The sequence below is a fragment of the Epinephelus moara genome, chromosome 9 (genome assembly GCF_006386435.1).
Source record: "Epinephelus moara isolate mb chromosome 9, YSFRI_EMoa_1.0, whole genome shotgun sequence".
Lineage (NCBI taxonomy): Eukaryota > Metazoa > Chordata > Actinopteri > Perciformes > Serranidae > Epinephelus > Epinephelus moara.
Genome location: NC_065514.1, coordinates 24,557,334 through 24,569,335, shown reverse-complemented (window position 1 = coordinate 24,569,335; position 12,002 = coordinate 24,557,334). Strand labels below are relative to the sequence as shown.

Here is a 12,002-nt window from a genome sequence, read left to right as displayed (position 1 = left end):
AAAAAACACGATAATTGTGAATCAAAATCTACTGTAGATTGATAGATCTAATAATGACCTGCTCCCCATAAGACATTCAATATTTTAGTCAGAAGCCTCGCAAGATATTAGTAATCTTTAGTTATCTGTAACACAGTTAGCTGGATATGGTTAATAGATCATGTTGAACACAAAATGTAGTTAAATGTAATTGCAGTTAACAAAAAAGCTGCAGGAACAGCTGGTAAATTAGTGTAGTAACCCTGATAAACACCTTATTCAGAAAACACTGTTAAGTCAAGATCATCTGGAAAACAAACTGGCACTGAGGGTTCAAACCACTCGCCTACAGCCAAACATGCAGAGCAGGTTAAAACTGGTGCCCGTGATGTAAGTCGACCCAGGCGACTGCACAATAACTATTATGTAGTTGGGAGAAAACACACTCGCATGCACGAACACAGACCTACCCAGGCCTTTTCCCATCTCTTTAGCAGTTGTTCGTGCTCTGTGAGCGCACCTCTCCACTGGTTCAAATCCCTGGTAGGAATGCTCTCCTCATCTGTCAAATAACAACATCTTTTACGGAAATAATGGCAACTAATCCCAGGCACTGTATTAACCCTCTACATGCATTACTCAAAGTATATCTCACATTGGAGACATAATAGGTTTCAATACTGAAAATACATATTGTCAAGGTAGATGTGTCCATAAAGTTCTGCACACATTTTCAGAGCCATACAAGCATCACGTGCAGATACCTCCAATAGTGAGGTGAAGGTCAATCTCAGATATGTCATTTCCCGTGCTGGCCTCTGCGACACAGTGGTAACGAGCGTCCTTGATCAGCGGCCCCTCTCGGAGCCAGCTGCTCACTAGAACCTCCCTCTGACCCAGCGGCAGGCGGTACTCCATTATGGGGGTGTCCAGAGTGTGCCCGTTTATTAGCCAGTGAATGTGGACATCACTGGGACCTGAGGGACAGAACAGGACTTCATGTTGACCCCCCTGATGGTCACATAGACGTACTGTACATGAGATAGGAATACTCGCCTGAGATCCATTTGTGGAGTTCGAGTTTCAGCAATAAGCTCTAGAGGCGACTGAATAAACATGCAGTGTACAAATGTGCATAATGTCTGATCTCAGCTGTTATTCAGTGCATCTTCAACAAGGCGGAGTTGCTGATGAAGCCAGATTTACTGAGCGGTGCATTAGGGCTGCAACTAACGATTATTTTCATTGTCGACTAATCTGTCCATTATTTCTTCGATTAGTCGACTAATCATTTCATCGAAAAATGTGTTGGAAAGTTGAAAAATGTCAGTCTGTCTCTCCCAAACCCCAAAATTATGTCATCTAATATCTTGTCTCGTACTCAGGCCAGAGGTTAATAGTTCACCATCATGGGAGAGTGCGTAATGCTGCTAATATGTAAGAAGCTGCAATAAGAGTACTTTGGGGTTCTTTTATAGTACTTTTCTATAAAAAATGACTCAAACCGATTAGTTGACTACTAAAAGAGTCAACGATTATTTTAATAGTCGATTAGTCATTGATTAGTCGACTAATTGTTGCAGCCCTACTGTGCATAGTTTGCAGGAATTTACATAATCATAGTAAGATTACCAATTTTTAAACTTTTTTTTTTTTTTTGCTTATGCTTTCAGTATTTGCCAGATGTGGGACCAACTCATTGTTTTCTAAGTCACAACAAGTAAGTCTCAAGTCTTTGCACTTATGTCCCAAGTCAAGACAGGCAAGTTCCGAGTCAGCCCCAAGTCCTCATCTTTGGGTTTCGAGTCCAAATCAAGTCATAATGCACTCTTCACTGAATGTAATGTCATTTTAACAAAAGAATAAGATATGAAATTGGCAAAAATCATGCATACTTTAACTTAGTACATATTTTTGTTTAATAAGGGTGACTGAACTTAAACATAAAAAAGTGGAAGGTATCAAGTATTTTCAAATCAAAAAGCTCAAGTCCAAGTGAAGTCACGAGTCATTGGTGTGGTGCAAGCTGAGTTGCAAGGCTTTTTTTTGTCACAGTCATCAAATTTTTGACTCAAGTGTGACTTGAGTCCACACCTCCGGTATTTTGCAACAGGATCCTAAACTTTCGGTCACATACAGTAGTTTTTTTGTTGTCCCTTTCGCTGTTATCCTCACTACGTAATGATGATGACTGGAGTCAAACATTTAAGAAAACAAGCCAGTGTTGAAAACATTTGACAAGATTTATTTAGCCTCCCTACCAAGAGCAATAGTCCCAAAATGTCCCCTAGATTTATGTACATCTTCAAATGGTATTTTCCCATATATACAAATATATTTACACTTGTTTACAGGCACAAAAAATGATCCAGATAAAGTATTGAGATGTAAGACATTTGAGCTTACAGTAACACCCTGGATAAAAAAAGGACCCACTTCGAAATTTTACATGTTTCACGTCAGACCGCTGTTACATAATACTATACACAAAACTGTACCTTTCATTACATAGAATTGAGAACTGTGAGACCACCGAGAGGTCGACAGTTCAATATCGAAACTTATCTTTTTAAACATTCACTCATTAAGGTATCTTATGTGACACCTAAAACGGAGATGAACAGTTCTCCATGAGTCAGACGCCTTGAAGCAAAGCAGGCTTGTTTTAGACACACACACACACTCCCGGTTAGTTCATGTTGGGAAATGGTAACATGCAACATGCAGAGAGGAGAGAGTGAAAAAGGGGAAGGTTAAAAAGTGAGAAGGAATCGATTTCCAGTTCAGGAGCTGAGTCACAGACACCACTCACCCAAGGCCAGACAGAAGAGCAGGAAGGCCTCCTGGGCGTGAACCCCCCAGGCCTGGTCCTTCAGCAGGGGAGGCAACAGTCTCACCTCTGCCTCCCGCGCCCCGACACTGTGGGGCTTGGCGGAGGAAGAGGTGGAAGAAGAGGAAGAGGAGGAAGGGAGGGCAGAGGGAGTTCCAGAGGAGGACAGGGAAGATGAAGTGTCGACAGGAGAGGAGGCTGTGAGGGAGGGAGTGATGGGAAAAGAGAGTATTGAGGAAAATGGGAAATCTAAAGAAGGGGCGACATGCAACACAGACAAGAGGGAGACTAATGGACTTAAAAAAACTAACCTACTGCAATAAATAAAACAAATGAAGAAGATGACAATTACTTACACAATAGACAAAATGATATTTCCACAAATGTGACTCATCTTAAATAATAATTCTCTGAAAATGTTCTAAAACTGAAGGTTTGATTAAAAATAATGATGAAAAAGATTGTTTCCAGGGCTGTTTCAGAAAAAACTTGATGATTGATACCAAGCATCACGTCATACCGCACATATTTCCGTTATTAACAGACAACGTAAGGGAAGATGACTAGTACAGGTTAATACACAGGACCATCAGAGTTGTATCCACATAGGAATGTCGACTTTACAGGAAGGAAAACAAAATTAAATACAGACAAAGTCAACACTGTCACTCAAAGACGACTCTATACGAGACAGTGGTTTGATTTATTCCAGCATTTTTCTAATCATGCAAGTCGTCGCTTGTCCCCTTCTCTTTCCGTGACCTTCAAACCCCACATCGCCACCTCGCTGGGTGAGATTAAGGCCCACATACCAGGTGCTGCAGATGGCAACACTGCACAAAGCTAGGCTAGAACGTACTGAGCAAATCTTCCCTGAGAAATTACTGTAACGTTGAAGCATTCACCCAAAGTCCAATAGCCGACACGTTGCTTTGAAATAAGATAAGCTTCAAGAGATTATTTTTAACCCAGGCTGTACAAAAAAACACGACTCCAATTTGGAAAACATCAAGGTAACTTACCAATTTGGTAAACAATGTTTCCAATTTGGAATTTAAGAAATAGCTTTTCTTGCTGGACTAAGCTGAGAGGGTGCAGCTTCTGTGAATACAGTTTTTCGCTTTATCATCATAAGCCAGAAATCAGACAACAGGAGATAAATCTCTACAGGCAAGCGGGACGCCTGATTTAAGCTTTGTGATGATTATTATGTGATGCTGTACACTGAACATACTTTCATATAGAGGAAACCATTTACTTGTGAGTCGTGGGAAGATGCAGCAAGAGTGTGACCCCCCCTATAAATAGTCTCTATGTTGAGAGGAACGAGCAGATCAGAGGCGTCTGGCTAGCAGTAAGGCTCGTCTGCATCTGCAAACTGAATGGGCTGAGATTCACAGTCCACATCGAAGGGTTTCTCCTGGGACGGGCTGTCGTCTCCGAAAGTGTGAGAGGGGATCCCGCCGTTGCCACACTCCGGCTCAGTCTCGTACCCAGTGTCGCGGAGTGCCCGGAGGTTCTGAGTGGTCTGGCTGCCGTTCTGCGTCGGCTGCTCCGTCATGTTAATTTTGTCAGTTGCGGATGCTTCCATCAGACCTGCCTCACAGGCCAGGTACTCGGGCTGATGGGCGCTCTTGTGACTGCCCAACAGAGCGGCTCGCACCCGCAGGCATGGAGCTGGAAGATACTGCATGTAGCAGTTGTACGCCAACGCGGCCAGGAAGAGGAGGAAAAACAGGAGGAAGAGGAAGAGGAGGGCGGTGCTGTTGTTGTGTTGCAAATACTCAGCCGCTGGGTCCCTGCTGTCTGGGCGGGGAGCGTTGGAGCTCGGGGGAAGGTGCGGCTTTGGTTGGAACTTGATTGTGCTGCTGGGTGGCGGGGTTAGTGATGAGTCAGTTTGGGGTGGGGAGGTGAATTGGACTGTGGCTGTGAAGCTGGGAGGGGCGAGGGCCGACGTTAGTAGGGCTCTGTCTGTCTTACCATTACCTTCAGCTGCGTGTGTGCTAGACGGCTCCCGGCTGCCGAGGGTGGTGGTCACGTGGCCCGCCTGGTGAGGGGCTCTGGGCGGCAGATCCAGAGTCAGGACGTATCCAGCCAGGAGGCGGCTGAAGTTTTTCCCAGCGGCGGGGGCCCATTCCACTGACCAGCACTCGTAGTGACCTTGATCCTCTGGAGCCACGCTGTAAATAAGGAGACCATTTTCACCTATGAGGTGGAAGCGAGAGGCCTCGGTGAGAGCAGAGCCGTTGGATTTCCACATCACCTGGGCCAGATTGGAGTGCACCAGGCACGGTAGCTCAGCGGAGCTCCCTGGTTTCACTGTGACACGCTGGTAGTCCTTCAGAGACAGACGTGACGCTACAAAACAGAGAGGAAATAATGACTTTTGGGCAGTTAAAGTTTGGCCTGAAAACACACCATAATCAGTGTCTAGTAAGCACTACATTGCCCACTTTTTCCTTTCACTGTCCATGTTATAAAGCGTCTTTATTTAGTTAGTTAGTTTAGTTTATTTACTTTATTAATCCCCCTGAGGGGAAATTCAATGTTTTCACTCTTGCTTGCACGTCAATTACACACAGGAAAGACACACGCATGCACAAACAGGACCTATACATGCACAAAGTGGGGAGATGTCAGAGTGGGGGGGCTGCCCTTGGAGAGGCACCCCGAGCGGTTGGGGGGTTCGGTGCCTTGCTCAAGGGCACCTCGGCAGTGCCCAGGAGGTGAACTGGCACCTCTCCAGCCACCAGTCCACGCTCCATATTTTGGTCCGGACGGGGACTCGAGCAGGCAACCCTCCGGTTCCCAACCCAAGTCCCTATGGACTGAGCTACTGCCGCCCCATTACATTAAGCTGTATATGAGCGTGTTGAACCTTACCTGAGGGACACTTGTCTGCGTCACCATTCAGGCTCTGGATTAGCTTCCTGGAAAAACAAACAAGCTTTATTTTCATGGCGATCTAAAATATGCACACACTCTGAAATGAGCGTGAGACAGTCAGGTCAAACAGGATGGCCTATCAGTAAAGATGTCACTCCACGGTGGTTTTGCTTTCGCTAGCCGGTGTGATAATGCATGAGTGGAGTACCGGTATGTAGAAAAGCTTGATGGTGAGTTACCTAAGCCGTTGGCTGGGAGCGTCAAAGATATTGACACAGGCAGCAGTGTGAGGGTCCCAGGCGCAGTACGGGTCTCGAGCCAGGACACAGTCGGCGCAGGACAGATAGCGGCCGCAGAAGGCTGTGGGGGACTGGACTACACCTGAGTCTGAACCAGCGTACAGGGAGCGTGTCTGTGGAAGCACAAGGTTGTTGACATGACAAAAACAAAAGAAATACACTTATAGATCACTTTGGAATTTTACTCAGTTCCCAAAGATGAACCCTTAATCATACACAAGTCTACAAGTAACTTATTTAAATCAGCAAATTGCCATCTGCAGAAGCTGTAATGCGAACTCCAGATAACCACAAACACACCACAGTGGAGATAAACGTGTTGTCTCATCTGCTGTTTGTGCTTTTTAACAGTCATGCCATCTTCCTTGTAACTTCCTATCGTAAGCTTTTTCACAGCAGAGTGAGCTCATCAGAAAAACATGCAAAGACACTTGCAAATGTGCGTGAGGGTAAATAACAAAACACCTCTGTGGAAAATACCACGCAGTCAACAGCACCACAAACTAAATCCTCCAAAATGATCACACAGTTGAATCAACACCTCTCTTAAACACTTCAAATAAAAACCACCAACACAGACACACTGCCTGTCTGGGTGCAGTTTGTATCTGCTGAGCTCAAAACACATTTTCTATTGAGCCACAGTGTCTCTTTAAACAGTTACTAACAGTTAGAGTAAAGTCACTGACCTCAGAGGACAGCAGCAGGTTCTTGATGGACTCAGAGTTCTTCAGGAGCTGGACCTCCTCCACAATGTGCACGTCTCCTTCATACACCACCGACTTGTGCAGGACTCCCTTATCTGAAAGGTGAGAATGGTAAAATGGCATTTAGTCGAGAGAGAAGCCAGAAATGGGCCTCTTCAAAACAAAATTAAGGCTGATCAGCTTCTTTCCCTTGTTTGTTTACCCACATCATTCTCCATCTATGCCAGCTGTCATTGGTGGTGTAAACAGACCCACTACTGCCAGGTGTTAAGGCAGCCTGATGCAGCAGTTCTTCTAACACTTGCCTTGTTTTTCTTATTTTGTTTATGCAGCACTTTATGCAGGCTTGTGTGCCCTATATATAAATTTATTTATTTGCATCTTTTTTGAAGACAGTTTCTATTTTTTTACTCCATTATTTTAGTTTTATATACCCATTGTAACTAATTTAATTATTTATGAGGGATATGGATCAATAAAGATTTGTTGTATCCACGTTTTGCTGTTGAGACATGGCTTTTAAAAAGTCTACAATTATTTTGAACTGTAACATTAAAACTGTCCATCGGCCACTTTCTACCTCTCCATTTCCAGAGTTTGACACCTTTAAACGCAACTTGTATTATGAAAAGGCAGCTCCTTTGAGAGGATTTATGATTTACATTTAATGCTTTTTTATTTGTTTGAATATTTACAGTATCTTTAAATATCGTCTACTTTGTAATTTAATTTAAAAAAAAACCATATAAAACAGTTGTGATGCAGGCAGCTTTTTTCGTAACACAAAGCTCTTTAATTACATACATCAAGAAATGCTGACTAGAATAAATATTACACGGGGGCACTATATCTGCACACCAGTGCTATAAGATCAGCATCAGGAGCTAATTAACTTTATGAGGACAGCCTTATTTGTAACAGTATCAATTTCAAATTTTTCTAAGTAGTAAAAGTAAATGGTAAAAAGTCACAACATCTTCGACTTTACATACTGTCAAATAAACAAATGTTGGACTAAAATTAATCATAATAGAGGTGAATTACACTAAGGGAGAGCATTTTAAAAGTATGTACTGGACAGATCACTGAATAATTCATAAAAATAATGTATGGTTGATAAACTCTTCTTAATATTTACATGTTCCAGAGACTGCATTAAAATAATAAAATCTATTTAATAAACATTTAAACAGGAGGATAACTTAATAACTGATGTGTTGTTACCTGTTCCAGTGAAGATGACATCATAAATGTTCTTGTCAAGCGCGCGGACCCTCTCCACGACAATCTGAGTGTAATTGACGTCTTTGGTGATGAGGCGAGGCCCGTTGCCGATGGGCAGGACGGGATCCTCCAGCAGGGGGTGGTCCTTAACAAACTGGAGGGTCTTGTCTGGCAGGTGGAGAGAGCTGCTGATGTTCTGCTGTCGCATCTGGTTGTTAATACACTGAAGGCAGACAGGAGACATCAAATAATTATTGGAAAGTATGTTCACATCCAATTTATTCATTTTCTTTCACATTCTGGCTAAATAAAGCATTTCCTGGTCTCGGACTACTCAAAACATTTACACTGAGCTCAGTCTTAATCATTGGAGCTGCCTTAAAGTGCACTTACTGCTCCAGGACGTGGAGAAGGAGTCATGCCGTTGTATCGCACCCACTTGGTGTGGGACTGCTCCACTGTGGCCTTCTGCATGTACTTGCCCTTGGAGAAGACCTCTTCCACAGCTGTCATGTTGTAAGCACACACTGCTGACAAGCCGACGTTACCCCTGGGGGACAAAGATGTGGGGGAGGGGAGAATAGTACATTTAGGGACCTGCATTACATTGAAATATCCCTCCTTTTCGGACAAATACTGATCCCACCCGAGTCACTGACCACTGAGAGGTGAAGACCCCGTAGATGACTGTGTCCCTCCAGTCTGCCCCCTTCAGGATGAAGACGTCATGTACCACGTTGAAAACAAAGTTGAGCTCGGGCATGGAGCACACCAGCTTGGCTTTTAGGAAGGACGTCCATTTCTTCTGCAGAGTGCGCTGTCCCCCGAGGTCACCCTGTGGACAAGAGCTTTATCTTTATCACATTGTGAGGAGAGGGAGATGAAAGAGGCTGACGAAAAAGAAATGAAAAGAGGGAGGGAGAGGAATTGGCAGGCGTATGAGCGTGTGTGAGGGTGTAATTTCCACTGGGGATGAGGGGGAACATGTCCCCATTACTTTTCAAAATCTTCTTTTTTTTCCCCGAGCTGTGTTCAGTTATTACCTTTCGCTCAAAGCAAGAAGTGCTTCAGGTGTAGGCAGTTTTAGGGAACAAATGCTCTGTTTATTATGTGATTTAGGTGAGACTGAAGAAATCCTTCATGTTTTTGTGTTAATTATATACTGATTCAATTAATAAAACTATTTATAAAATGATTTAACGGATTATTAAAAAACACTTATTAGCATATTATATTTTTTAAACCTTGGGAGAAGACAAAAGTTGTTTTTTTGACAAATGTTTCACTGCTGCAACCGTGTTTTTGGTGTCTTATAAGTCTATGTGGGCAGGGCACACATAACTTACTAACTGTAGTTGATCTGTATCATGATATAAGAAAAGAGATATAAGATAATGGACAGAGGGGGACAGAGGGATATACACAGAGAATACACGCGCACACAGACAGCAGGTGGATGAGGGCTAAAGAGGGATGCTGCTGGTATGTGCAGATGGTACGTGACGTGTACTGACCTTACAGACGCGCGCCACCCTGGGGATCAGCAGCTTGCCAAAGAATTCGTACTCCACTGACACCTCGGTGAAAAAGTAGTAGATTTTATCATCTTCGCCGTCGACTCTGTTTCTCCCCTCACTGATCACGTCGGCAAAAACAAAACTGGGCTCTGCAAGGAAAGCAGAGAGGAGAGAGAAATGTATTGGTGAAAGGGGGTATCTGAAAGAAGAGTCGGATGATTGATCTGTTATTGTAAAAGCCTCATTGTATTCCTGCTCCTAAGGGTGCTATTGCACATAATTCAAAAGAAACCTTTAGAAACTTCTTTTGTACCTTAAAAATAAGACACAAGGGATGGCATGATCCAGTTTTTTTGATCCAGCTCCCTTAATACGGAGTACAAAGTCTGATCTGATACATTCACTGACCCAAATGCTGATTAAGTATGTATCTGACACTCTGATGACAGCTGTAGACCACTTAATTTGACACACCTTATTTTTCATGAGCTGCTTGAACCAATTACCGTAGGTCCAAAGGTTCAGAAATATTAAGTGTATAAGCTTCAATTATTGATGTGACATGAGCGAAAGTTTAACTGGAGAATTTGAGCCCTGAAACCGACGTGACACGAGAAGATGATGATGAGATCTATCAGTTAAGTCCACTCGCAGTTGTACAGTGGTGTTTCAGAGCGGAGTATCCTTTACCTCATACACAATTTAAACTGTTTCATTTTGGCCTGATATTAAGTTACTCACAGAATTAACCTTAAGTAGTGGCCGCTGATATGACCTGCTGTCTGTAGCGTTATGTCATTTTAACTGGTGAAAGTGACAATCACACTCAGTAATATTACTTGTGTATGTGAGCAAATGCTTGCACAGTAGGATGTCTTAAAGGGACAGTTCACCCCAAAATCAAAAACATATATTTTTCCTCTTTCCTGTTGTGCTATTTATCAGTCTAGATTGTTTTGGTGTGAGTTGCCAATTGTTGGAGATACCGACCGTATGATGTCTGCCTTCTGTCTTATATAATGGAACTAGATGGCGCTCGCCTCATGGTGCTCAAAGCACCGAAAAAATACATTTGCAACACTCAACAGCAATGTCTCTTTCCAGAAATCATGCCTCAAGTGTTACTCAAAATAATCCACAGACTTTGCTGTGAGCAGTTCCATGTTGAAATGTATCTTTCTACTGAGCTACACCCGCCAAGCGTATCATTGCACAGAGGGAAGCACGCTTCTACTCATGGACGAGAGGCTCATGGTCGTGACAGATGATGTAAACATTAAGTGCGTCCTCCTCGGCCGAGCTGTAACATTAGCTAGCTTAGCGGCGCTATATGAGCCATCTGTAGATGCACTCAAGATCTACGGGACATATTTATGAGCAATACGTTAGAAGTGTTCCAGAAGTACATGCTGTGTTGTGGGATGGGACCCCTATTAGCTGTCATACCACTGAACGGCATGCTGGGCGCAGCTCGCTCTGTCACTTGCTGCAGTACATTAAAAAACAGATGAATGTTTGTGTGAGCTTTTGCACCCAAATGACACGTACACTCAAGCATTGCTAGGTGACGTGACTATGTCATGGCAGGTGTAATGCTCAGGACCCAAGGAAGCACAGTGTTGAGCGTGAAGTTGTTTGGATGAGCTGTTCTCGGGAAAGCTCGAGGCCTGTCCCAAACAGGCACATTGTGAACAGGCACTGCACTAGTTTACATTAATTCAAGATGTTCATTTTTCACATATTGTCCTAACTCACCATTGAGCCATGATGTGGAGTACTCTGTCCGCAGCAGGGACTGGGAGGGAGAGTATCTGGAAATAATTGGTTCACTGCCTAAGAAGTTATAAGCTGTCCCTGAGTACAGCGCTCCATCTGAGAGAAAAACAGGGAATAAAATAAAATTAAAATTATTGTCCAGCCAGTCCATTTTCCAAAAAAACCCCAAGAGATTATTGGGGATTATTATGCATTTTACCGCAGGGCTGCCGACCAAAAGAGCTCTTTGTGAAATGACATAAAACTGGCTTCGACTTACCAACCATGACAGTAGTAAAGCTTTGTGAGGGGTCAAAGGAGCACTTTCCCCGGCCGTCTTCAGGTCGACCGCTCAGAGAAAAGTCAGCGAGGTTCTGAAAGAGGAGTTACATTTCAGTTCAAGGTTGCTGTGATGACTGGCGATCCCGAGCACATGTGTATTAGTGGGACTGAGCATTGACTCACCAAGTAGTCACACTGAGGTTGAAAGGCGTGCGTGCCGCAGACATACAGCCGCTCGTCGTCTACGACTTGGAGCACTCGAATGTAGTTTAGACAATCCCTCTGGAACGCAACAATTGATAAATTAAGAACAAATTGATATGTTATTGTTTGACTGTTAATTTATAACACATAGGTTAAGACAGATAAACTAAATTAACATATGAATAACTGAACTAACCTCTTTTGATTTTCCTTTTTGCGTGCACATCATCATGGGGTTTTCTGCAACCGTCCACTGAACCTTAAAATGGCAAAAAGAAAAAAGAAAGATAATTAAAATTTAACAATAATTTTTTTCTCT

General features: G+C 43.3%; 1 protein-coding gene across 7 annotated transcripts in view; it reads right to left on the bottom strand.

The window, feature by feature from the left end:
* sema4d (sema domain, immunoglobulin domain (Ig), transmembrane domain (TM) and short cytoplasmic domain, (semaphorin) 4D) overlaps positions 1 to 12,002 on the bottom strand; it is a 51,079-nt gene that overhangs the window by 1,839 nt on the left and 37,238 nt on the right. For 2 of the 7 annotated variants that reach the window (XM_050053038.1, XM_050053037.1), the window contains 12 exons: positions 11,880 to 11,942; positions 11,663 to 11,761; positions 11,478 to 11,571; positions 11,198 to 11,314; positions 9,440 to 9,591; positions 8,585 to 8,760; positions 8,319 to 8,475; positions 7,926 to 8,148; positions 6,684 to 6,796; positions 5,935 to 6,107; positions 5,693 to 5,739; positions 2,864 to 5,167 (listed from right to left, as the gene is read on the bottom strand). In XM_050053038.1, coding sequence (XP_049908995.1) covers positions 4,158 to 5,167; positions 5,693 to 5,739; positions 5,935 to 6,107; positions 6,684 to 6,796; positions 7,926 to 8,148; positions 8,319 to 8,475; positions 8,585 to 8,760; positions 9,440 to 9,591; positions 11,198 to 11,314; positions 11,478 to 11,571; positions 11,663 to 11,761; positions 11,880 to 11,942 — 2,424 coding nt within the window. In that variant the 3' untranslated portion in view covers positions 2,864 to 4,157. Of the gene's footprint in view, positions 1 to 449; positions 542 to 743; positions 957 to 2,791; positions 5,168 to 5,692; positions 5,740 to 5,934; positions 6,108 to 6,683; positions 6,797 to 7,925; positions 8,149 to 8,318; positions 8,476 to 8,584; positions 8,761 to 9,439; positions 9,592 to 11,197; positions 11,315 to 11,477; positions 11,572 to 11,662; positions 11,762 to 11,879; positions 11,943 to 12,002 lie in introns of those variants that run through there. The other 5 variants (XM_050053039.1, XM_050053041.1, XM_050053042.1 and 2 more) reach the window with 5 other exon arrangements.